Source organism: Festucalex cinctus, chromosome 7, assembly GCF_051991245.1.
Source record: "Festucalex cinctus isolate MCC-2025b chromosome 7, RoL_Fcin_1.0, whole genome shotgun sequence".
Taxonomy (NCBI): Eukaryota; Metazoa; Chordata; class Actinopteri; order Syngnathiformes; family Syngnathidae; genus Festucalex; species Festucalex cinctus.
The window spans coordinates 13,577,186-13,604,345 of record NC_135417.1 but is presented as its reverse complement, the minus strand read 5'-3'; the positions used below and the strand labels follow the sequence as shown (position 1 = coordinate 13,604,345).

General features: G+C 40.9%; 2 protein-coding genes across 2 annotated transcripts in view; one reads left to right on the top strand and one right to left on the bottom strand.

Annotated features, from left to right (window-relative positions):
- bbs9 (Bardet-Biedl syndrome 9) overlaps positions 1-27,160 on the top strand; it is a 61,460-nt gene that overhangs the window by 22,713 nt on the left and 11,587 nt on the right. Inside the window, exons 14-19 of the mRNA XM_077527122.1 lie at positions 2,080-2,184; positions 4,448-4,462; positions 7,160-7,300; positions 7,558-7,653; positions 8,869-9,041; positions 9,225-9,377. Coding sequence (XP_077383248.1) covers positions 2,080-2,184; positions 4,448-4,462; positions 7,160-7,300; positions 7,558-7,653; positions 8,869-9,041; positions 9,225-9,377 — 683 coding nt within the window. The remainder of the gene's footprint in view (positions 1-2,079; positions 2,185-4,447; positions 4,463-7,159; positions 7,301-7,557; positions 7,654-8,868; positions 9,042-9,224; positions 9,378-27,160) is intronic.
- On the bottom strand, positions 17,242-19,912 carry LOC144022310 (uncharacterized). Its single transcript, XM_077527014.1, has 3 exons — positions 19,342-19,912; positions 19,149-19,271; positions 17,242-19,069 (listed from the first exon to the last, which is right to left on the bottom strand). The coding sequence occupies exons 1-3, from the start codon at positions 19,780-19,782 to the stop codon at positions 17,555-17,557; spliced, it is 2,079 nt and encodes a 692-aa protein (XP_077383140.1). The 5' UTR covers positions 19,783-19,912; the 3' UTR covers positions 17,242-17,554.

Below are 27,160 nucleotides of genomic sequence, written 5' to 3'. Positions count from 1 at the left end.
AAAATTGGTAGGAGCATCTTTGTCAAGATTTTATCACATAGCCACCAAAAATTGAAGCATGCATCCTTCACAAGATGGCAGACTTCCGAAGCTTTTTGCTTCCAAATTAAAATTTGGAGCGTGTCGTCAAAGTTTGATCGATTTGAGGTTTTGCTATGATGAAGGGCTGTTTTTTTTTTTTCCTTCCAATTTGGCAGGGAGAACTCACATGCTTCGGATAAGTTTATTTCAACTTGTTACCAAACATGGTTCCTTGCCTGTTCACCATGTTAAATCATAGATATATTAAGTGTTTTTTCTTTTATTTTTTGTTTTTTTTGTTGTAGTCAGTCCCCTCAAAAAAACTTTACACATAAATGTACATACACAAAGTTGCCACTTATCAACTTACCACAAGAATCTGCAGCCCTCTTGAACTTTCACCTTCACCAAACAACCAGGAGTCACTTTAAACTTAACTTGAACACGCAGACACTGTTACAGGGACTATGCTCTATTTTTGCCTGAACGACGCTTATTGGCTTTTGTAGTTGAGCTCGTCCGATATAAAAAAAACAAAAACAATATAAACATGCTAAATAAATTAGTTTTAGCGTAGGAAAAAGCTCGACACCCGAGCCTTGGAGGAATTTGGCAAGGAAGAGGTCTGTATTGATCATGTGACACAAGGTTAAGCAAACAGAGCCTAGCAGGCGAGGAGGACACAATCGAGAAGGTCAAGGAGGCGAGGTGATCTCTGGTGGTCACCTTTGTGTGGAGTTTGTTTGCACTGTTGTTGGCGTAAATTGGCTTTAATAGTCCTGGGAGCCCAGCGGCCGGACCACACGGACCTCCGGGTCACTTGGAACCGCCACCTGACCTGTCCAGATGTGGCCCCGCTGGATGATGGGAAGTGAAGCGAGGAGAGATACAAAGAGAGAGAGAAGGATTACTGTGTGTCTTTTTTGAGTGTTTGTTGCTCCTAATGGGCTTGGGAACACTTAGCGCACTTAAACCCGTCCGAGCAGTTTGACCCGCGGGGCGCCGGGGTTAAAAGCCTCCCGCTGAAAGACGGAATGCCAGGCAGGCAGCCGCCAGCGAGGAGGTCAGTGCGCCTGAAAGGATGAAGAGGAGAGAGTGGAAGCCACTTGAGCGCATTTGCGTAAAAATATATCCAAAAAAGTGCACTTTCCAAAAGTTGTTTGCACAGGTTATGTGAAAGCAGAGCAGGAATGTCACTGAGGAATCCCGATTTCTTGATTTGTGTTTTTTTCCACACATACTTTTTGCTTGTATTTATTATTTGCACATGCACAAGAAGCGTACACACGCTTACACATAGACGCACACATGTTGCGGTATTCATCTTGGCGCAAAGCACTACGGCTTAACCTCAGACAAATTGTAACCGTTTTAAAAGACTAGGGAAGGAAAGAGCAAGGAGGTGGGAAGGGTGGAGGGAAGGAGTTGAGGAAACATGCAGAGGTAGCAAGGAGACAGTGGAAGTGGAATAAGGGAGAAGATCCTTTGATTGACAAGACTTAAAGTGGAAGTCAACCTTGAACATTTCTTGACAATAATGTTCTATGTGACCTCACTAGTCTAAATATCACATTCTGATAAGTATTACATTTGTGAAATATGAGTTATGATACAAAATCCAGCTGTTTTTATCCATTTCAGGGGGCGGCCATTTTGCCTCTTGCTGCCGACTTCAATGTTGCTCAGGGCTCAGGCAACGACCAATCACAGCTCACCTGATTTCTGAAGCTGAGCTGTGATTGGTTGTTATCTGAGACCTGGGCAACATTGATGTCATCGTCAGTCAACAGCAAGTGGCAAAATGGCCGCCCCCTGAAAAGGATAAAAACAGCTGGATTTTGCTGCTTAACTCATATTCCATTCACGCAATATTAACCAGAATACCATATTTAGACTAGTGGGGGTGCATAGAACATATTATTGTCAAAAAAACATTTTTTGGGGGTTGAATTCCCCTTTAAAAGTATCATCCGTCATAAATAATGTAAAATTTGAAAAGATTGAAGTGTTTATTAAGTGTTTATTATCATTATTAATGTGTTGTTGTTCTTTCCATAGGAGTGGGGTCATCCACCGTTGTTATCTTTTCGGTTTTCCTCAACGGGCGCTACCCACCCGCCGACCTGAGCGGAGACCTCACCCTGTCCTACAGTTCGCCCACAGGTACTAAAATGGCTGCCCTCCACGATGCTTTGCATACAACTCGTGCTAATACTTTTTTTTTTTTTTTTTTTTTTTAATAAAACTAAGGCAGGATGATATGGCCTCAAAATGAAATATCGTGAATTCCTCCACGGATTTACATATTATATATTTTTTTAATTATGTTGTTTTTTTGTTAGTTTTTTACCCATTAGAATACAGTACTTCTACAGTATATGAAAAAAAATATTAGTAGCAGATGTCATTTTTAGGATATGCCACAGGCCTTTTAGAAATTGATGGTGGGACACAAATGGCCCCCGGGGCCTAGTTTGGACACCCATGCCCCTATGGTGCTGTGGTGCCTCTCACGGGTCAGTCTTGGTACTACAACAGACATGGTTATTCGTGTAGTCATCTGTGTTGGTCATTTCCAGAACACCACACACTAAAAGAGCAGCGAGATCACACACGAATATTTTTTCCTGCTCATGTGTGGCCTCTCTCACAGTTTAAATAATTTTCGAAGATGTGAAAAATCAGTATGTGTGTAGCCAGCTGTAGTTAGATCAATGTCCCTTGCAGTCGTTCTTTTTCCCAGCAACACTGCTGGAAGATATGACTTTTCCCTTACTGCCGAGCAATAGAAACAGCCTTTATTCCAAAATGTCACAGACTTCATTATTTCTCCAAATAGTCCAAATAAGCGCCTTCAAAAGGTAGTTTATTAAAAAAAAATAATAATAAAAAAAAAAAATGGAGATATTGTTTTTGTTGGAGGCAGAGTGCTTTCACGATGGAACACTTTTCCTCTGCCCTAAATCCGTTTCACGTCTGGGAACGCGGCAACACGGCTTTATTGTGAGGCTAAAAATACAACTGAAGTGGTCTGGAGGGTTTTGTGTGCTGCTGATGTCACCGGGGTGAAGGAACCGTGTCAAAGCACGAGTGAGCGTCACATGGATTTAATATGGACTTCCCTCAAGGTTAGTGTGTCGTCGTCTTGTATTTGCTGTAGGACTTCTCATCATGTACTTCCAGGTGGTAAAAACAGAAGCACTACTAAACAGACCCGTGCATGTTATTTGATCAAAGTTCCACATATTGGCAGTTGTTTTTGAGCATTTTTGACTGATTTTTTGACTGAATTTACATTGCCAATGAACCCCAGCATGCTTGCGGTTCATCACCTGTGGGTTCACCTATTTGCATTAAGATAATAATAATAATAATAATAATAATAATAATAATAATGTAGTTTTATTTGTATTTTTTTATTTTTGGGGAGGAGGGAGCAAATCACCTTTTTTTTTTGGTGGAGATTCATGTTTTTTTCAAGACTTTTGTGGCTTTAAAGAAAAATTAATCCCTCCATATCCTCTCAAGGAATTTCAGCAGGTATCACTTATATACGTATTTTTGCTTTTGTGTACCAGCCTGTTCCCTATCCCTGCGAATAACGGTGGTCTCGCTTACTGTACTCACTTCTTTCACCAGAAAAAGTCAACTAGATTTTTCACTTTAATAATTAGCAGTAGAACATGGGCTGGTTTTACCAAAAATACCAGTTTCTGACCAAAAACTGGGGAAAATTCTGTTTTTTTTTAAAAGGAAAACATCAAGAAGAACAGTGACTTAAATCAAATTGGATAATTTCCTTACAGATATACAACACTGTCATGGCTCAAGTATGAATGCAGCAACAGTTGTTATTAAAGTGCGTTGAGTTGTTTATTCAAAAGCTGTACTAATGTCAAATCCACAGTGATGCAACGCCGCCATCTACAGGAATCTGAGAGTCATTACAGTGGTTCACAAACCTGAATTTCACGAACAAGCTGGGCAAAACCCTCTTCCACGCCTACCTGTTGAAAAACCTACTTGACGAATATATTTCAGTGGCAGTTAAACAGTATGAGTCCAGTTACCGCCGTAGTTTGATCATGTGAAGTGTCAATCAAAAAGAGGTACTCGCTTCTCTTTCCAATAGTCACAGCTTAATCTCAATTGTCCATACGTGTGAATATGAGCGAGAATGCTCGTGTGTCTATGAGCCCCGTGCATGACTGGCGACCAGTTCAGGGTGGACCCCACTTCCCTCGCGATATGTCTCACCCTAAATTGTCCATAGGTGTCTGTGTGCGCGTGCAATCACATGCACTCAAGCGTGCAATTGGCAGAGCGTGGGAACGAGGGCGTCCGAGTGTAACATCTGCTTCTTTTGTGAGCTGCCTAATTTCTTCTCATGTCTTCTCCTTCTTCTTCTTCTTCTTCTTCCCCACAGAGTTCAACCCCAAAGGTATGTGCACGCTCACGTGCATAGAGTAGAGCCTGTAGACACACGTGCACGCACTTTACATATACACACACATACTGTACTGTATAAACAGGAAGAAAGCGCAGCCTGCCGTTTATGTTTCTGAAACGTGATCTGAGTGCACGCACACATTTCGCTTGATGAATATTTTGTTTTTATCTGCGACACACGCCTCTTCGCTATATCAATAGAATTTTTTTGTAATATTTGTTGGGACACACATTTTCTTTTTATTCTTCATCAATATTTCATGCAAACACATTTTGACTAAAGATTACAAATAATTTCTTACTTCATTTACATAAGAGTTCATGGAACACACGTTTTATGAATTAAAATATTTCCTTTTCATCCGTCATACAAGATTTCTTGCGACATGCACACACACGCGCAGTATAGGCAGTAGTCTTCCCGCTTGTCAGCCCGTGTTTGTTTTAGTTGTCTGACTTTGTGGGCTTTGATACAAAATAGGATGTTTTGTGATCTAGAGTGGGCTTAGAGGCCCACGAGAGGTACACACACACACGCACACACACCCCTCTGCTGTGGGCCCAGTGCCGGGTACAATTAGGGTCAGAGCGAGGGGGTTGCTACTTGTGAGCCTGAGTGTTGGAAAGTAAGTGCAAGCATGAATTTTCAATGGTAGAGGCAGCACTTCAACCAGCAATTTACACTTGCAAATTAGAGTGATTTTAGCTGGGAAAAGATTTGGTGAGGGGGCGGGATTATGTAAATTAGCGCCATTGCTATATCACAATCTATATACACGTTTTCTGCCCCTTTTAGTATGGAGGACCAAAACTGACAAAATTCGAAATAAATAAATGACTAAATAAATAAATACATGACTAAAAGTGAATTAAAAATCAATATAAAAAAATATAATGTGAAAATTATATCTAAAAAAATAAATATAAATGAAAATAAATCCGTTTTTATTTTCACTTTTATTCATTTATTTATTTATTTATTCATGTATTTATTTATTTATTTAGTCATTTATTTATTTAGTCATTTATTTTGCTCTTTATTTAGACATTTATTTATCTATTTATTTGGTCATTTATTTAGTCATTTATTTATTTTTTGTTCAGTTTTGGGCCAAAATTTGAAGTCAAAATGTTATTCAAATGACTCAGCCATTGCAAACTGCCTGTCATTGGTCGAGTGAGCAGCTCGGCGAACAAGGAAGTCTCGCCGGGTTACAATTGAGAGCTCCAGCATTGGACGACGATCGTGTCCACCTGTCACCTCAACTTGCGACTTGATTTATTAGACAACAAGTGAGAGCAGACAGTGGACAAGATAGTCGTCCATTGCTGGAGCTCTCCGTTGCAAATCTGTGAGACTTCCTTGTTCGCCGAGCTGCTCAATCGACCAATGACAGGCAGCCCAAGACACGCTTAGGACCGCCCCCTCATTTGAATAACATTTCGACTTGGCAGTACGGCCCAAAACTGCCAACATTCAAAATAAATAAATAACTAAATAAATGACTAAATAAATAATAAATAAATAAATAAATGGATAAATAAATGACTAAATAAATAGATAAATAAATGACTAAATAAATAAATGGCTAAATAAATAAATAAATGACTAAAGATGAAAATAAAAACGGATTTATTTCCATTTATATTGATTTTTTTAGATAGAATTTTCGAATATTTTTTATTATTGATTTTTATTTTTACTTTTAGTCATCGATTTATTTATTTAGTCATTTATTTATTTCGAATTTTGGCAGTTTTGGTCCTCCATATTTTAGGAGCAGTGTACCAATATTTTAGCTCATATATTTCATCTTGATGGCTGTTCTTTTAATCCCATAGCTTCTCCTCTGCTCGGCTTTTCCTCCACCCAAGATAGAGTTTCCACTCTTTTTACCCAAGAAGCTCTTGTCACAGGAAACCCAAAGATTCTTTGCTTTGGCTCATAACAGCGGCCTTCACACTGAGGGCACCTGCTGGGGGGGAGGTTGGGTGCAGTCGTTGGGCGGAATGTGGTGAAAACATCCAGCGAGCACAAGACAGTAGCAGAGAGGGATAATGGTTGCACTCGTTCTGCGCGGCTGCAGTTTGCTTTGGCTGCGCCTGGCTTTTTTGTTCATTCAAAACTAATAGAATCATAACATGGCTGTGAGATAATTGTGGGTGTGTGAGAGAAGTGTGAGAGCTACAAGCAATAAGTTGGAACATTCCGAAATGAAGCAAACGGCGGCTGTTGTTTCTCACGTGAACACTTTTATTTCCACTGCTTGTTCTTGTGTTTCTGTCCAACTCGGCGACAAAGTTACGTTTGGCCACTTGCTCTGTTTTCTCTCCTCCTCAAACAACTTCCCTTTTGGACCGGGCCTCAGGTCGGGTCCTCGCCGAGTGGTGTGACTCTCTGCTTTAAAAAAAAAAAAAAAAAAAAAAAAAGGCACTTGTGCGCAGGAAAAGCCCATGTATGTCTGGGTGAGATGTACTGTAACATCTATGCTAATTTATATTAGCTCATCAATGGTGTTTCACGTTATACGTGAGCATGAAGCTATCAAACTAGCCCTGAAATGATGAAATGTCTTTTTTATTTTGTGAGTGCGTTTTTCACTCATTTTCAATGAATAAACGGCTTGAAACAATCATCCTGATTCATACCTTTTGCGAATCCTACCTTTTTTTTTGTTTTGCCTTGCAGGAGTCCCTCACGTCGTCCAGTGCCAGTTCAGCCTTCCTCTGACCCTCGTCTGCACGGCAGCGTCTCCCAGCAAGAGCAGTGCTTTCAAGATTACAGTGGACACCAACCAGCCACCTGTGGACCTGGCCACCATCTTCCCTGGTATATACCAGATGCACACACTAGTGATTTTTCATATATGTGTTTCAATGGGAGGTCTGTTCTTCCCAGTAATCTGACAATCGGCTGCAATCTGCAAGCCCGACGACTAAACACTCTCTCCTCCGTGTGTGTGTGTGCTCTTTGTTACCAGTGTGACTGTCTTTTGTTGCCTTTTGTCTGCGTCCTGCATGGCGATAGGCCGTGCTATCAGAGCCACCATGCTGGCCTTTTTAAACTTTTTTTTTTTTTCTCTACAGAGTTTGCAGCTCAGTCGGAAGATAACGAGGGAAACAGTTTGGCTTTCCGCTTCTTGTCGGGCGGCCTGGTGACCGTGTTGGCCTCCAAGACCTCCCGTAAGAAGTTTTTTGTTGAATATGTGCAACTTTTATTGGTAATAAAGTATCGTGAGCCCCATTTGCTTTTTGCACGGGTTTGGGAACTTCAAAACGAATAGCAAATACTGTATTTACAAATTATGCAAAAATATTTGGGTGTAATTGTCTATTTTAATTGTTTAAACCCTAAATACATATACCACAACCTATGATCTTGAAACATGCCAATATCATTTCAAATTCATTTTAACTCTATAAAGCCTGAACCATTAAATATATGAGAGAAAATTCTGATTCTTTGTAAATAGAGTGTTTATTGGTCCTTTTGAACACGCAAAAACATTTTTTTGGAGGGGGGAATCAACTTCCACATATGACTTTTGATTTGTGTCATATTTGATACATCCGGTCAAAGTGCTTCAAATTTGTACATTGAGAACTTTCAAAATATCAAACATATGAGTATTTTCAGGGCGGCACGGTAGTCGAGTGGTTAGCACGTCCGCTTCCCAGTTCTGAGGTCTCCGATTCGAGTCCAGGCTCGGACCTTCCTGGGTGGAGTTTGCATGTTCTCCCCGTGCCCGCGTGGGTCTTCTCCGGGTACTCCGGTCTCCTCCCACATTCCAAAACATGCATGGCAGGTTAATTGGGCGCTCCGAATTGTCCCGAGGTGTGCGTGTGAGTGTGGATGGTTGTTCGTCTCTGTGTGCCCTGCGATTGGTTGGCAACCAGTCCAGGGTGTCCCCCGCCTACTGCCCAGAGCCAGCTGAGATAGGCGCCAGCAGCCCCCGCGACCCTTGTGAGGAATAAGCGGTCAAGAAAATGGATGGATGGATGGATGAGTATTTTCAAAAATGATTTATTAATAAGTATAAGTGTCTCTCCTTTCTCAATTCGGGCGATCTTGCAAGGTCGCTGGTGATACTGCCCTCTAATGGCTGACCCGTGCAATACTTGTGTCAGATCTTGGTTTTAATGGGGACAAACATTATACTCATGAAATAGTGGGTTCAGAATATCTTTAATATGATATGTTTGACATTATAGGTAATAAATAAATTAATCAATTTCTTTATTTCCATTTTTTTTTTTACACCAGAGTGCCCACACATGAACAAAACGAAAAGTACACAAAAGAGACGGAAGATACACGTGTACAACACAAACAATACACAATCAGCAAATAGTACACTTATGATGAGCTCAAAAAGTGTGTTTTTGTGCATGCGTCAGAGCGCTATCGCATCCAGAGCGACGCCTTCGAGGACATGTGGCTGGTGGCCAAGGAGCTGGTCCACAGAGTCGACATTCATTTCGCCCAGCTGGGAGTCGACGACTTCAAGAAGAGCTTCAGCGGACCGCTGCCCCTCAAGGACTACTTCCTGACTGTAGACCATCACTTCCAGGTGTGCACATTGTTTACTTGAATCTGATATCATCTGAAATGGTGTCCTAGTGGTTAGCACTCGTGGTTTTCCTCCCATGCTCCTCAAACATCCATTTTCATTTAAGTGTGAACGTGTATTTGTCAATATGTGTCCTGCCATTGGCTGCTAAATGTATACGTGTTGTCTGTATGTGTGCGTCAGCTTCGCGTGAGTGCTCAGAAGTACCAGGACCTCCTGTCCGAGCGAGCCGCCCAGTTCCGAGCCATCCAGCGCCGCCTTCTCACCCGCTTTAAAGACAAAACCCCGGCGCCACTGCAGAACCTCGACACGCTGCTCGATGCCACATACACGCAGGTGGACAGCACACACACACACACTGTTAATGAAGATGCAAAGTGATTTGAGGTGAAAGCACTCAGAATTTTGATGCAACTTTAGCAAAATGCCCAATTTAAATGACACATTTTATTTAACTCATTAATTCCCAGCCATTTTCACTGAAGCAAACCCCTTCGCTCCTGGCTGTTTTACTGTATTTTGACTAATTTTGCAAGGCCCACAGAATATTGTGTTCTATTGCGATAAAAGCATGGAACCTTCCAAAAGAAAGATTAGAGTCCCTTCTTTCATCAGGAAAAAAAAGTATATTTTTTGTATCTGTTTCTGTTTTGCAATTAGCATTAGAATATAGCTAAGTTTCATCAATATTCACATTCCTGGTGAAAACACTGACAAAAAGAGCTTGTTGTAACATGGCCCTGGCTGATCTCTTATACTCTGCTGCCACCTGTTGGCTGTTTTTTGTGAAAACTACCATTGCTTTAAGCCACCTCTTCATGTCTGAAGTTGCATCAAAGCCTTCTGTATGCTTCTGCATAAAAACAAAACAAAACAAAACGTGTAAATAGGTTTTTGGGAGTAAAGGACAAATAATTAAAAACGTGTTTACACGTTTTTGGGTTTGAATGAGTTCATCATTATTTTGTTAAAATACCCCAAGAATCAAGAACACTTTCCACCCTATTTTTTCTTGTCTTGGTAAACTTAGCCTGGTTTGAGGGGCAGCCCTGTCTCATGCAAATGAAACATGCCCATACTATATACTGCTTGGCCAATGGCCGGGCTTTTGTTACCATGGCGACTCAGGGGAGGAGCTAGGGCATTGTGACAATCCTAGAGTCTTCTACTTGCAGAATGTGAGCCCAGAATGTTGGATAAAAAGTGAGTGGTTACAAAGACAATAAAATGTTTTTCACTGGTGGAAGCAACACTTCATACATTTGTCAAGCATGGATTGTAATTTCACTCGCAAATGCAGCGCTTCACCACCAAAGCCACTGTTATTCAGAAGCTTTCCTTTTTGGCTGGCTTTGACGTGTTCGTGGTTCTCACAGTATAAACGAGCCGTGACATGAAAGTGGCTTTGGATCTTTTCCTAGCCTATCTTTAAGTCATAGGTGTAGATGCTTGTTTTGAGGCTAGTTCTGATGTAAATTAGCTGAATTTTGACAGGAAAATTAGTTAAATGTCTCCCTCTTTTTGGAAATAGCGAGATTAAGGATTTCCTTGGTTGTTATAATTTCGCAATTTTCTCTGTGTACAAGATATTATAAAGTCACGTTCACACCTTTTGTCCCCTTAAGAGTTGATCTAGGGTCAGCTGAAGCATATAAAAAAATATTCTAATAAATCCTGTAGGATGGATGTCAGATGCTAAAAGGGTGCGTTCCCTTTCAGTAATTGTCTCTCTCACACACATACATTGACGTGTTAGTGTAGATTTACTGTGTGCGATATGCAGTTTGATGATTTATGGACATCCTGTTTCAGGGTGATTAGCTGTGAGCTCACACCCGGTACACTTACATGCTTCGACACACGCACGCACACACATACGCATGCAGGCGTGAAATCTCATAACTTTGAGCAGATACAACTTGTATTTGTCCATATGGCGACATTCTTTCTCATGCTGCATTTCAGTGGGCGTGTGTGTGCGTGGTTATGGTAATGTAACAGATTTATTTGATTACATTCACATGCGTACCGGAATTTTTGAAGCAATGGTGCCTGAAAATGTGAGACATAATTTAGCTGATGTTTTTAGGGGGGTGATTTACAAGCTAAAATTTGAGGTACACAAGCGAAATTCAATTTACCTAGCTTCACAACGAGCCACTACATGATTTGCATTTTAAAATATGATACGCTACAGAAACCTCAGTACTTAGCATTGTTATGCCTACGTACGTTGCTAATATTGTGACCGTTTTTCCCACCCGCATCTCGCCAGTCATCCTGCCGCTGCAGGAATGTGCGACCAATCTGGAATGTCGAAAAAAAGACTTTGAGAAAAGCGAGTTGGTTAATAGGTTAAAGATTGATGCTGTTCTATATTGATGGTCCTACTATAACAGGGAAAAGTTCCATCCATCTCAGGGGGCGGCCATTTTGCTACTTACTGTTGACTGAAAATGACATCACAGTTGCTCAGGTAAAAACAAGCAAGTGACAAAGTGTAGCGAAATGTTTCAAATTAACTCATTCACTGCCTTTGACAAGTATACTTGTCAATTGTATTTTTTAGAGCGGTGCTAAATGGGGGCGAATCTGAGCATGCTCCACTGTAAATATCAAACTTGGAAACAACTTTACTGATGCCCAACCACCGGTAGATGACATCATTGCCCCATTTTATAGGAAATAAACACAGTTTCAGAGTCCATGGGAGAAATGGCTGTATTTTGGCAAACCTACATTTTTCTGCTGTCAATTATAAAAGAACGGGACGGGACAAAAAGTAGGGAGTCTATTCTGTTATTTGGTAGATTCGGTTTATATATAATTATTGAATGTAATATCACGTGAGTATTGGAAATGTAAAAATATTCTATAATGACTGGCAGTGAATGAGTTGGTACTAATTGTACATGAAAAATATTGAAAATATAAAATTTATTATAGGCAAAATATTAACATTTGACTGCCAAAATATTAATGTTTGACTGCTAAAAATGGCTAAATAAGTAAAGTATTCCTATGAATAAATAAATAAATAAATAAATTAAAAAGTGACAAAATGGCCGCCCCTGAGATGAATAAAAACAGGTGGATTTTGCTGCTAAATTCATACTCCACAAACACAATATTAACACAATCAAACTGTGGTGAAAAACATCTGTATTATTTTCCACAATTGTTAAGTCCTAGGTGTGGCGGCCCCAAAGTCTGAGGATCAAATGGGACTAGTGAAGGATTTTTTGTTTGTTTGTAGAAGACAAAACAGCCACTTGGCCACTGGAGTGCATGTGAGTACTTCTGTCTTTTGACGTTCTCCCCCAAACAAGCCTCCCTTCACCCTTTTCCCACCCCTGCCGCTCGCCGTCCTCCTGTTTAACTTGATTAATCACTGTTGGCCAGAAGTTAGCATGATGCTAACTGGCAAACGTAGAACCCGCCAGTGTCACTCAATCCCAGAAGGAGTCACGGCAGGTCACGAAGAAGGGCGGCGGCCTTTTTTCTCCCCACTTTCCATAAATATTTTCCCCGCCGCTGTTTCCTCTTTTTTTTTCTTTTTTTTTTTCTTTTTTTTTTGTGAGCATGAGCGTGCGGGACTCCCCATCTGGGAGGGGCAGCGGGGGCTCGTCGATCCGATTCGGGCCGGGTCCCTACCAAAGGAACCCTCCCTGTAATTAGGAGTTCAAACGGTTCGCTGACTGACGGCGTGACTGACAGGGCCCGTCCAGGGGCCCCGGCCGGGACCCCTAATGGAGGCTTCTGGTGGACAGCGGCGTGATTTATCGGGCCCCAAATGGGCTTCTAAACACGGCTAAACACAGATCCCACTGTGGAGCCGGACCACCGCCATTAACAGCCCGTGCTCGATCTCCGGCACGTGCACGCGTCCGTGCTCGTGTTACATTCTCGGGTATTAGCCTGATTTCTGCCATTTGAAGTGGATTCCGTTTCCGGCGTCCAGTCGCGCTCCATCTTCCAGTGTTTGCTTTTAGTGGATTGGAGAGAATTCCGCATGTGCGCCGCACATTTGCGGATCAGAGCATATGGTGCACGTTAGGGAAGCCGGACCGGCTTGGCCCGAGCTCTTTTGCTGCTTTTTGAAGTCGAATGTGGACGGAATATTTCCAGTTGTCGCTCTGGAACGTTGCTCGGGTGGAAAAACGGGTCAGGGAAGATCCTTCTGGCTCGCTTTGGCTCTGATGGCTTGCGTGTTGTTGAGGATTTTGATCAGATTGGTTACTTTTACCCAAAATTGGGTCAGTTAATAGGGTTGAGCTCAAATGACGTCACGTTTTCCTCATTAATATGCATTAGTCGGATAAAATAATGGAAGAGAACGACGTACCAGCCATAAAATTTCAACATAGTTCAATCGACAAACACACTTTGATCGTGACTTTTTTCTTCGACTCTCTAATGTGGCTACAACTTAACAGTGTATCAGAACGCGCGGAACCACAATGCCCCTAAGTGGCCGAATCGTGTACAACATGTACAGAGCTCCCAATAAAGACACACACAAACAAGGGCAAGACAGTATAACATAATTTAAATAAAATCAATTTTGGGACATTTAAAACCGATTCTGAATCGTACTAAATGAGAATCGCGATTCTTATGAGAATCGATTTTTTGGCGCACCCCTAATAAACATACATTCACTCGCTAATATTGCTCTGGATTTTCAGCTGCTGGGCCATTTCCACCGACAAAATATAGAGAGAACACATCTCCGGTGACATTTTTCGCGTAAATCACTGCCGTTTTAATTGCACATGCTTGAACCCAGCGTAGAAATTCCTCTGGAAACTCCCTTCATTCGATCCCGGTCACAGCATCGCCAGTCACATAGCGGCAGGCACCAAAGCGGCAAAGGTTTGTTGTAACAATAATACGTCTCTTAAATAAGTTTTTGGTGAAATAGGGAGTCAGTTCACAAATATTGCCTCGTATGAATACACTCCTTCAGTCACCTGCCTGTGTTTCTTGTCCGAAAATCAACTGGCCACGCCCATGCGCATTTCTGGAAAATAGTAGTTTGGGCGTAATTGTAAGCTGCCCTATTTTACCCAGCATTTTGGGTTGAAGATTGGATTTGGGAAGGAAAAATGTAATATTTTTGTTATGTAGGGCTGTTACTAGCGAATATTTTTAGAATTTATTATGTTATTTATTATTCTATTGATTAATCAAATAATCTGATAAAAAAATAATAATTTTGCATTAAAGAGATACTTCACTTATTTAGCCCATTATAACAATAAAAAGTTAATACTTTGTCTATAATTAATTCGATACTTTCATTATTTTTCATGTACAATTAGTACCTTTAAAAACACATTTTACAACTTGCTGTCGACTGAAAATGACATCACAAGGGCTCAGGTAACCAATCACAGCTGACCTGTTTTCGAGGTTTAGTCATGTGACATTCACAAGCTGAGCTGTGATTGGTTACCTGAGCCCTTGTGATGTCATTTTCAGTCGACAGCAAGTTGCAAAATGTGTTTTTAAAGGTACTAATTGTACATAAAAAATAATGAAAATATCAAATTTATTATTGGCAAAATATTAATGTTTGACTGCCAAAAATGGCTAAATAAGTGAAGTATCCCTTTAAAGTTTAGTGGATTTTTTTGTAACCATTTATTATTATTTATTTGGTATCATTTAATGACTGAATAAAACCAAATAAAAAATAATTAAGCAATAATTAAAAATTTCCTCCCTGGCGAAAAATGTTGCTCATTTTGCAATAACGGCTTTAAAAGTGTAAGTGTTGAACTCTTTCACCTGGAAAAGTGTGTTTGTGTTCGCGCGCATGAGATTAAAGGGCCGTCGGGAGCCGAGAAACTCTGGCTCCTCAATCATCTTGTGACTCGCCCCTCAGGAGATGTTTCACCTCAGTAACACACACATTTACACGCTTCAACGCACACAGAAGTTGAGAGGATGAATGGCGCACAGTAGTGTGTCGGTGGTCCGGTTTGTTTTGCCTGAGTGTGTGTTTATGTCACTGAGGGGCTTATCAATGAAAGGCTGGCTTTCATGCAGCATCTCCTGGTCCAAACTCACTATCCTAGGCAAGGAAAACCTATACAATAGTTAGCAAATGAGAAGTGGCAGTAAAACAGGCCAAAATCCAGTGCAAATTTCTGTATGTGGCCAAAGCTGAGAGTGAATTCAACGTCTGTTGATTAGTGGCAGCTATCAGCATGATTGCAGCATGTTACAGTAGTCGCTTACTATTTTTATTTTACAATTTTATTGGCAGCGCATACATTTGAGGTCCTACCACCATGCGGTGAATGTTTTTTCCTAGTTACGTGGTGTCTTTGTGGGCAATGTCAAGGAGACAAAAAAATAAGGAGACAAACGTCTTTTCATTAAAAGCTCTTTTAATGTGGCGCCCGGTGGGGTGAACATTTTTCCTAGCGTCGTCATCAGTCGCCAGGCGGAGATTTAATAAATCCTCCACGTTGGAAGCTCGCGATGCCGCCAGGGAGATCAGAGAGGCCCTGTGAGGTGGTCGAGCCGATTTTTTATTAAACACCCGCGTCGTCGTCAGGGCAACGGCTGACGTGCGGTTATTTAATGGGACGGTAAAAAAAAACAAAAAAAAACGCAAATACAAAATAAAAACACTCGGAAGGAGCATGAAAAGATGCTCACGTTGAACTAATCTCATGGTGGATGCTGGCACTCTTGATGTCACTCATGAGGCCACGCTAGTGTTAATTTAACAAACTCTAGACAAAAATAATTTCGTCAACACACATTTTTCACCGGACTAAAACTAGACTAGACTTAAACCGTCATTAATAAACAATAACTGGGACTATATCAGTATGCATTTTCGTCGACTAATGAAAACAAGACGAAAATGTCCTTCACTTAATAAAAACTGTACTAAAATCTATGGACATTTTAATTCATGAACAAAAACGAGATGAAAATGACATGGTTTTGTAAGATCTTGCCTCTGCTAATCTGTTAATCCAACGGCTATAACGTTCATCAATAATAATGCGACAGCTAACTAATGTTGGCTAACTTAATAGCTAATAGCATGGAGCCATAGTAGCCACTGTAATTGTGTGTGAAGTTGTTTTTCATCAAAAAGATGAGAAAATGTTATGTGAAATAGTTTTAGAATCATAAAGGTTAAATAAATCTGCTGACAAAAAAAAAATCTGACAAAAAAAACAAAAAACAAATACAGCGGTAAAATGGTTGTTCTGACTAAAACTAGGCTAAAACCCTGATAGTTTTTTTTACTAAAACTAGACAAATAAAATACGCTTAAAATAAAATAATTTCAATTTAAAATGAAATAAAAATTTTCAATTTATATTTAAAATAAAATACGTTTTCTTGAACTAAATTAAAAACAAAAATGCTAGATTTATAGTCGACTAAAAATGGACTAAATAAAAATGGGACGAGGTTAACTAACTTTGATAAAAACGAGCAAGCGTGACTGAAATTGGACTAAAACTAAGGCTAAATTTAGAATTGGCAGCCAAAATTAGGCCACGCCCCTTAAAGCTGCATGTAATACTTAGATATTAGCTGAAAAGATCAACAGTGTCATAATGCATGACTTTCAGTTAAATTATACTTACACAATCTGTTTATTTCTTAATAGTGGATGTTTGCCATTTGCGGCGGATAGCAAAAATCAGTCCCATTGAAATCCATCCATTTTCTTGACCACTTATCCTCACAAGGGTCGCAGGAGGTGCTGGAGCCTATCTCAGCTCGCTTTGGGCAGTAGGCGGGGTACACCCTGAACTGGTTGCCAGCCAATCGCAGGGCACACAGAGACGTACAACCATCCACACTCACAAGCACCTAGGGAGAATTCGGAGCACCCAATTAACCTGCCACACATTTCTTTGGAATGTGGGAGGAGACCGGAGTACCCGGAGAAGACCCACGCGGGCACAGGGAGAACATGCAAACTCCACCAGGAAGGCCGGAGCCTGGACTCGAACCCGAGTCCTCAGTACTGGGAGGTGGACGTGCTAACCACTCGACCACCGTGCCGCCACCATTGAAATCCATAGGGGGACAAAGAAAAATAATGAAACCAAAAAATCACTGATAAACCTCCGATATGTGCTTTCCACAAAAACTGGCTCTCAATGGAAGTGATTTAGGCTATTGTTTCACAACACATTCAACTAATAGTACAAAATGGATGGATTGATACTTTATTCATCCCCAAAATGGCTGACTCACTACTACTTGACGATTCAGACCGCAGCAAAAGTGAAAAGGTGGGATCGAAGATGGCGGAATTTTCCGTTGACAAACTGCTGTTCTGTGCCAAGATGAGGCAACTCTTCTTGTTGATTGTTGAGGAATGGTCGTTCCGTGCCAGGACCAGACTCCAGCAGTTTTTTGACGACGTGCCTGAATTTGGGTGCTTGGTTTTGAAGCGCCATGACAAGAACCCTCCTGATTTTGAGCAAAGGGAGGTCCTATATAGACTTTGAGGAGGCGGAGCTTCAGGCTTGTTCTCTCATGCCACAGCAGATGAGATCAAGGACCCTCCCAAAGAAGGACGTCCTCTTCACCTCGTCTCCTCCTTCTGCTTCCCTCCTCCTCTCCTCCTCCCTCTTGTTCTCTCGCACCGTCCTCTCCTCCTTCCTCTTCGTCTCCTTCCGCTTCTCCTTGTTGCGCTTCTCCATCTCCTCCCACTCTGCCTTCAGCTTCCTCTCCCTCTCCTTCTTCTTGATTTTCTTCTTCTCCTCCTCCCTCCTCTCGTGCTCCTTCCACTCGGCTCTCAGCTTCTCTTTCTCCTTCCACTCCTCCTTATCCCGCCTCTCGCGCTCCCTCTTCTCCTCCTCCCTCCGCTCATTGGCCTCCTCCTCGCTGTCCCACCACTCCTCTTTCCGCTTCTCCCTCTCCTTCCTCCTCTCCTCCTCCTTCATCTCCTTCACCCTCCATTCGGCCTTGAGTTTCTCCCTCTCCCTCCTCTTCTCCCTCTCCCGCGCCTCCCTCTCCTTCCACTCGGCATTCTCCTTCCTCTCCCTTACCTTCTTCATCTCTTCCTTCCTCTTCTCCCTCTCCTGCCGGTCCTTCTCCTTCCTCCTTTCTTCCTCGTTGCGCGCTCTCTCTAGCCACTCACCCTTCGTTTTGGTCATCCTCTCCTTCCACTCCTCCTCCAGTTTGGCCTCGTTTTTCTCCTTGTATCTCCAGTCCCATTCATTCCTCATCCTCTCCTTTTTGTCCTCCTTCCAACTGGGTCCTGCCTCCTCCTTCCAGCTGCTTTGAGTCAGCTTTTTTACATCCTTTTGAACCACTTCTACCATCTCCTTCTGCTCCCTGTCCTCCTTCTCCTCTAAATACTTCAGGCCACCACTCTCCTCTGTGGGCTCATTCACCTCCTTCTCCTCCTGTCGGTAACTACAGGTCGCTATTTCCCTCTCTTGCGGTTCCTTGTTTTCCTCATTTTTCTTTTCTTTCACCTCCTTCTCACTCTCTATTTGCTCCTTTGGGTCATTTTCAGTCTTCTCCATTTCCATTTCTTTATGCTCCTTCTGGTCATTGTTGGTCTCTTTCTCCTCCTGGTTCTCCTTATTTTCCCTCTCTTTCACATCCTTTTCCCTCAACTTCTGCTCCCTCTGGTCACGGTTGGTTTCTTTTTTCATGTCCTCCTCATTTTCCTTTCTGTTGTCGTTCACCTCCTCCTCCTTCCCGTTCACATCCTCCTTCTTTTCATCCTCCTCCGTCCGGTTGCCGTCTGCCTCCGTCGCCCCCTCCTCCTTGGCCTCATTCAGATTTTTCTCCCCCTGGTCCTTGAGCTCCTTCTCCTGCTCCCTTTCGTTGCATTTCTCCTCCTCCTCCTCATCCTTCGGGTTGTTATCCCCCCTGTTTTTATCCTCCTCCCTCCAAGCTTTCTCCTCCTCTTTGTCCTTCTTCGCATCACACTCTTTGCCATCCTCCTCTTCCACCGCCACCTCTTGCTCTTTCTTCTGCACCTCCTTCTCCACTGCCACAGACCATCCTCCAGCCCGGTCCTAAGTAGAAGGCGTCAAAACGTGTTGATTGCATAACATGTAAAAACAAAAAACAAAAATGTTGCATTTGTTTACGCACGAGACTGGTCTCCGGCTCCTCCTGCATCTTGTCACACTCTTTACCATTCTTCTTCTCTACTGCCTCCTTTTCTTTGTTCCTCACCTCCTTATCCTCCGCCAGAGTCCCTCTTCCAGCCAGGTACTAAAAAGGAGGTGTAAAAACTTCGGGTTGACTACTTAAGTTGTAAAAACAAAGTTGTACATATACGCACCACAAGGGTCTCCGGGCCCAGGAGAAACTCCTCCTTCTCAAGCCATCTGCTGGCCTCCTTCTCGGCCAGGTCGTCCTTGTAGGCCTTGATTTCATCCAGCTCACGGTTGGTATTGCACAGCTCCAACCGGACGTTCTCCAGCTCCATGTTGATGGTGCGCAGATCCACCTTGAAGTGCTCCATCTCCAGGTTGCTCCTGCACAGCTCAGCCTGCGTATTCCCACCGGCCCACATGGTGTACAGCTGCAAGCTCTCAATCAGCATCTTTCGGTAGTTGCCTTCCAGAAACTTGAGGTAGGATGCAATGTTGTCCTCCTCCTTGGGCTCACCCGCCCTCGGCTCCTTAGTACTCTCTTTCCCCGCAAAGGGTCGACGGCCAAACATCGTGGCGATGTGTATTTTGGTGTTTTTGTGATGAGGCGGCGTCACTCTCTGCGACATCGTCACATTTGGGGGTGATGACGCCTCATCGTGTCGAGGAAAGGAGGAAGGCTCTGTGATGTGGACGATATAGGCTGATGCTTTGTAAGGTCATGGGATGCACCTTTGAAGAGAAATCCATCACCGTCTTTGTCAGCGTCTAGAAGCATAGATAGATTTCCTGGATGCTAAAGTAGCAGTACATAATAACCGAATTGAATTCAAATGGTCGTTGCAATGTTGTAGAATGCAATTTTAAAATCAAAGGCTGCAGTTTAGGGGGAGGGGGATGCTTCATTTCGGTCAGTAGGTACATCGAGGTTCCAAATAAGCATTTCATTTTGTGCTTTAAGTAGCTTCTAAGGGGTGTCTCTTTCACATGTAAATGTATATTAAGATTGAACACATTGTTGAAGTGGTTAAAACTAGGGGTTTAAAAAATCAAATAATATCGAATGATTATCCTTTTCGAGCCTGATATTGATTCATAAAACCATAAATCCATCCATCCATCCATCCATTTTCTTGACCTCTTATTCTTCACAAGGGTCTTGGGGTTTGCTGGCGCCTATCCCAGCCAGCTCTGGGCAGTAGGCAGGGGACACCCTGAACTGGTTGCCAGCCAATCGCAGGGCACACAGACAAACACACCTAGGGACAATTCAGAGTGTTCAACCTGCCATGCACGTCTTTGGAACGCGGGAGGAGACCGGACTACCCGGAGAAGACCCACGCAGGTACGGGGAGAATATGCAAACTGCACCCAGGAAGGCCGGAGACTGGACTCGAACCGGAGTCCTCAGAACTGGGAGGCGGACGTGCTAACCAACCACCGTGCCACCCTTTTTCCTATACATTCATAAGAAAATAGAAATTTAAAGGCCAAACATGTAGTATCTTATTGTTTTCTTGATATTTAATGTTCACATGGATTTAAAAGTATTTTCTTACATTTATGAAAGACCTGACTTATTTTACTTTAAGACGATTCAGAATCTTTTTAATTTATGCTTATTGAATTACAAATATGCATGCAAATATTTTCATTTCAGCTTTGCTGATGGCAGTGTTTGTGAAACACTTAACACTGTTACTTTCATTAGTAAACCAACATTTAACAGTTACCTCTGCAAAATTTATTTTGGAATCTTTGATATTTAAGAAGAATTGATGTTCCATAATCAATCAGTATTGGACTGAAGAGAAGTGAATTGAATCAAATTGGAAAAAGTCAACATCGAATCGAACTGAACTTCGAAATTTAATCGATTGAGGAAATTAGAATCGATACATAGTCCTAGTTAAAACACAGATTTGTTTGCATTGTTTGCATCTGACATACTGGCCTGAATTTACACCACTTGGTTGGTAATATTATGATCAAGTATATAAATATACTCCTTTTTTATTAATTCATTCACAGTTAATGAATAAATGATTCATTGGCCTTTATTTTGGTGTAAGCCTAAGACATCAAATGTATGTATAATTATTTTCTTGTTTATTGTAATGCAAACTATTGCGTGTGTTTGTTAAAAAGTTCATGGGAACCTTGTGGGGGGGGGGGTGTCACATTTTAAATCGCAATATTGAGAGGAAAAAGTTGTAACTAGATTTTTTTTTTTTCCCCCCATTAAAACTGTTATACGTATGGTCGGTCTTCATATGTGTCAGCGTATGTGTGCATGTCGTGTGTGTGTGTTGCTCTGCCCAAAGTCAACATGTCTGCCTCTGCACGTTGTGTGCGCTTCACTTCCGCGTGACAAACAATGGCTGACTTGTAAGATTACGCACTGATTTTATGGTTTGCGCGTGTACGTGCGTGCGGCAGCCTGGCGACGCCGAGATGAGGATATTTATCTTGTAGCAGTAAATTCCCGGAGTCCCCAACCCCCCCGTGCTCTCTTGTAGCGTTCACTCTCTTCAATGAGACCATTCAGTGCAAAGCAAACACACGAGCGCGCACACGCAGGCATACGCGGCCTCCAAGTGTGTGTCTTTGTGTGTGACCACGATTGGCTGTCCATGTTCATTGTGCGATTGCGATGGTTAGCATCCCGTTAGCATTGTTAGCATTGTTTTGGTCTCTAGCAATTTTGTGCGTATGTTTGTGTGACTGATTAGTATATATTCATTATCTTGTCAACGGGCCTTTCGATAGCTTTAGCCTGGTTAGCGTCTTATCATTATTAGCGTTGATTTGGTTTCTAGCAATTTTGTGCGTATGTTTGTGTGACTGATTAGTATATATTCATTATCTTGTCAACGGGCCTTTCGATAGTTTTAGCCTGGTTAGCGTCTTATCATTATTAGCGTTGATTTGGTCTCTAGCAATTTTGTCTATATGTTTGTGTTACTGATTGGTATATATTCATGTCTTGTCAACTGGCCTTTCGATAGCTTTAGCTTGGTTAGCATCCTGTTAGCATTATTAGCTTTGATTTGGTCGCTAGCAGTTTTGTGCGTATGTTTGTGTGACTGATTGATATATTCATGTCTTGTCAACTGGCCTTTCGATAGCTTTAGCTTGGTTAGCATCCTGTTAGCATTATTAGCTTTGATTTGGTCGCTAGCAGTTTTGTGCGTATGTTTGTGTGACTGATTGGTATATTAATGTCTTGTCAACTGGCCTTTCGATAGCTTTGGCCTGGTTAGCATCTTATTAACATTACTAGCTTTGATTTGGTCTCTAGCAATTTTGTGAGTATGTTTGCGTGACTGATTAGTATATATTCATGTCTTGTCAAGTGGCCTTTCGATAGCTTTAGCTTGGTTAGCATCCTGTTAGCATTATTAGCTTTGATTCGGTCGCTTGCAATTTTGTGCGTATGTTTGTGTGACTGATTGATATATTCATGTCTTGTCAACTGGCCTTTTGATAGCTTTAGCCCGGTAGCATCCTTTTAGCATTATTAGCTTTGATTTGATCTCTTGTAATTTTGCATGTGCGTGTCCACGTACACACACTCGATACGCGTGCAGCCTAGGAGGTTAGTGTGAACTTTTAATGACAGGCTTGTGTATGAGTGTGTGAGTGAGTGTGTAATGAGTAGAGAGAGAGAGAGGTTCTGTGTGATTATAGGCCTCCTTTTAGAACTAGAGACTAAATATGGCTTTAGACTAAACACACGCGCACACACGCAGGCAGTGTAAAGCACATATGAAGAGAAAAGAAAACAGAATAATCTTCCTGGCAGACAGGATGTAGTTAACTTCCTTGAAAATCTCCCGTAGGAAATATAATACATAAGCTGAACTTACTTGTATCCACTTTTCAATCTTCACTTTCTTATCTCCACTTCCTTGTCTAGCCTCTGGTCACCACAACCTGTTCTCGACCTCCACCTCCTTGTCGTCACTTCCTCGTCTAAACTTTATAGTCATCACTTCCTTGTCCTCACTTTCTCATCGCTACTTCTTCTCATTACTGTTTTTGTCTTCACTTCCTTGTTTACTTCCTTATCTTTACTTCCATGTCTTCACTTCCCATCTCTACCTCCTCGTCTCCACTTTCTTGGCCATACTTTATTTCCTCGTCTCTTTTGGCTACACTTCCTCATTTTCATTTTGTTTTCTCCACTTTGTCACTACTTCCTTATCTTTAATTCCTCGTCCCAACTTTATTTTTCTTAAAGAGGAAGTCAACTTTCCCAAAAATTCTTGCCATGCAGCCCCACTAGTCTAAATATGGTATTCTGGTTAATATTGCGTTAGTGGAATATGAGTTAAGCAGCAAAATCTAGCAGTTTTTATCAGTATCAGAAGGCGGCCATTTTGCCACTTACTGTCTAGTAAAAATGACATCACAGTTGTGCGGTGAGCTGTGATTGGTCGTTACCTGAGCTCTGAGCAACTGCGATGTCATCTTCAGTCGACGGCAACTGGAAAAATGGCCGTCCCCTGAGATGGATAAAAATGGCTGGATTTTACTTCATAACTCATATTCCACAAATGTAATATTAATCAGAATGTCATGTTTAGACTAGTGAGGTCACATATAACATATTATTGTCAAGAAATGTTTTAGGTTGACTGAGCCTTTAAACTTCCTTGTTTCTACATCCTCGTCTCCACTTTTTTGTCTTTTCATGTCCTCATCTCCACATCCTCGTCTTTTCATCCTTGTTGTCACGTCGTCTTTTGCTCGTCATCACTGCCCAGCCTGCACTTCGTTGTCCACGCATCCTCATTCCAATGACCTTTTTTTCTGCTTCCTTGTCTTCTCATCGTCATTTCCTTGTCTTCGCTCTCTCCTCTATGGTCTCCGTTTCCTGGTCTCCACTTGTTCGTCTTCACTTCTTCATTTCCACTTCCTGCTTTCATCTTCCTTGTCACATTTGCTCATGTTTGCTTCCTTGTCTACATTTCCTTGTCTGCTTCCTCTGACCTCTCGCTCTCAGATTACGTCGATTTCTGGCAATGTAATCAAATTTGTGATAATCAAAAAGCACTTTCTGCATTGTGTTAATTTAAGTGTGGAACAGCATGCATACACACACATTGCTGCTTTGCTGAAACAGGCCTTTGGGTTTCGTCACATCACATTCTCTTAACACTCTCATGAGCTGAGCTTATGTGCATGTGTGAGCGCGCGCGTGAGACTTAAGGGTGTTCACTTCGGGGCGAGTATGTGCTGTCAGCATATGTGTTTGAACTTTCACCCCATCCACACGTCCACACAGCTGTAGCAGACTGCTTTATGAGGTGTGTGTGTATGCACGTGTGTGCGTGTATGCGTGTGTTTCATTTCATTCATTTGACCTGCTGTAACCTCCTATGCAAGCCTTGCATTACATGCATCCAGATGTTTCCACACGCGCACTTTGATAGTGCAGCATTTGATGGAACAAATGTATCCAACGCTTTTTAATTATTACAATTTTTGTTGTTTGTGTTTTGGGTGGGGTCTATAAAGTAATTTAAATATTTGTTCTTGTAAAAAAATTAACTTAATTATATAATTTTGGGGAACTTATTATTTATTTTTTAATAATCCACAAAATGTAATAATAAAAATAGTAGAGGAACATCAGATAGTTATTTTTGGGGAAACTTTTTTTTCGTTACCATAATTTTGTTGAATTAAATTAAAATGTTTTTTTCAAAAATGTACTACTACTACTACTACTAATCCTAGAATATTTTCAAGCAAACTTTTTTTGTTTTGCAAAATACTGTAGTTAAATAATTTATGAGCGTAATGTTAATAATGGCTGTCCATAAAATAGATAAAATATATTTGAATAATAATTCTAAAATTATAATATAATAAATTCATAGTTTTCAAACAAAGTGAAACTATTTTAATATTTTGGAACAATTGTTATACCCTTATAATAATACATTAATAAAAAAAAATATTCACAAGTCATAGAAAAATGTTAGTTATTTAATTAAATATTTGTTTGCATCCACGCAATACTTAAAATAATACAAACTAATAAAAAATATTTATACATAATTGAATTAGATTTTTTGTGACTTATAGTCATAACATAAAAGAAATATTGAATAATTTATTTTTAAAAAATCATTATTAAAAAAAAACTAAAAAAAAAAAAAAAGAAAAAAACGTAATTTTTTTTTCAAATCTTGAACAGGTCACAAGTATTAAGCTTGTTAAAATAATGCTAAAATAACAATTTATGAAAATATTATAAAAGTGTCCATAAAATAGTTAAAATATTAATACAAAATATTTATTTTTTAAAAAGCAATTAATGGTAGACAACTGTGAATTTCTAGCCTCACGTATACATGAAGACACACTTTGGACTTGAGTGCCAAATTCTCCACCCAGAGGTCCACTCCCACCCAACCCTCTCATTATTTCACGTCTGGGTGGGCCTCGGTGTGTGTGTGAGATCACCTCGGAACCTGTGGAGGTCAGCCCCCTGCAGCCTGAGGCTGCCGGCACCCTGGGAGCCGGGCTGGATGTTAATCCCAGGTTGGGTGTCACTGCGGTGGGTCACGCTCTGTAATTTAGTCCCCTGCTCGGTCAGGGGCCTCTGAGTCCTTGGGACCACCCAGTGCACCAATGGATGTATATAAAGTAGGGGTGTCAAAATTAGTGTGTTAATTTTGAGTTCATTTTAAGTTCCTTTAATGCCACATTTTTTTTTTAAATGTGCGATTAATGACCGCCCCTTACTTGGAAAGCCTTGACTGGGGGGATTCCAGTCGCAATGCAGAAGACACGTCCATGTCATAATTTAGCAGTAATAAATGTAACATAATATTGATACATATATTTGTGGAGACTGGGGTCAAGTTGTATTTTATAATTTTTGAAAATGTGCAGAATTTCGCAAGTTACTTCATGTTAAAGATTAGATATCTCTTAATATGACAAGTATATGCATTGAGCTGTCATCGTCTTACAAATGCAAATATGCCATCTAGTGGCAGAAAAATGACCTCAACACAAATCAATAACACACTCGTCTTTTACACTACAGTACATATTTTTAATTTTAACACAATTTTATGAAGTATTATGAAATTACTGTATCAATGACTAAAAGATGCAGCCATATTTCTATTAAACAGATTTCTTCACTTTTATGTGAACAAGAGTATGAAAACTTGGGAAAAAAATTTTATTAAACATTTTGATATACATTTAGAACAGATCAAATTTGTGATTAATCATGTGTTAACTGGTGAAGTTGTGTGATTAATTATGATTAAAAAAATAAATAAATAATCGCCTGACACCCCTAATATAAAATGTGCTAATATGCTAATTAGGGGTGTGAAGAAAAATCAATTCGCCAATATATCGTGATATTGCAGCACGCAATTCTCGTATCGATTCAATATGCGGCCGAATCAATATTTAAACATCAATTTTTGATGGAAATATTCAACAAAAAGTCTTACTTAGTGTTAGGGTTCACACTTATATTAATGGAACATTAACCCTTAATATTTTTATTTTAATGCTGTTCAAACATGAATCAGATTGCAACCTGTTTGTTAAATGCACATTATCATGCAAATCTTACAGTGTACATGTACAAGTTTACCGATTAGTACTTTCTAAAAATGGCAATAATCGACTTAACAGATTCGTATCGGGATTATTCGGCATCCAATCGAATCTTGCCCTGTGAATCGTGATACGGATCGAATCGACAAATACTAGGCAATTCACACCCCTAATGCTAATATGCTAAGCTAACATAGCTAACACTTACTTTCCTTGGCATTTCCCATGAAGGCCTCAGTCAAGTGTGTATTTACAGAGCAAAAGTGATTGGTCACTCTTCCCAGACGGAGAATGATGCAGCAAAAACAGTGATGTTTTTCCTCAAAGTGGATCCAGACGAGGTTAAGTCCACAAAAGTCAACAAAAAGTCACCAAAAGTGTTAAAAGTGTCCTTTTGTCAAGCCGTGA

Excerpts from the sequence above, each read along its gene's own strand:
- LOC144022310 (XM_077527014.1), bottom strand. The coding sequence starts at position 19,782 with ATGTCGCAGAGAGTGACGCCGCCTCATCACAAAAACACCAAAATACAC. Across the intron at positions 19,272-19,341 it reads TGGGCCCGGAGACCCTTGTG|TACCTGGCTGGAAGAGGGAC; the intron begins GTGCGTATATGT and ends CCTCCTTTTTAG. Across the intron at positions 19,070-19,148 it reads AGGAGCCGGAGACCAGTCTC|GACCGGGCTGGAGGATGGTC; the intron begins GTGCGTAAACAA and ends CCTTCTACTTAG.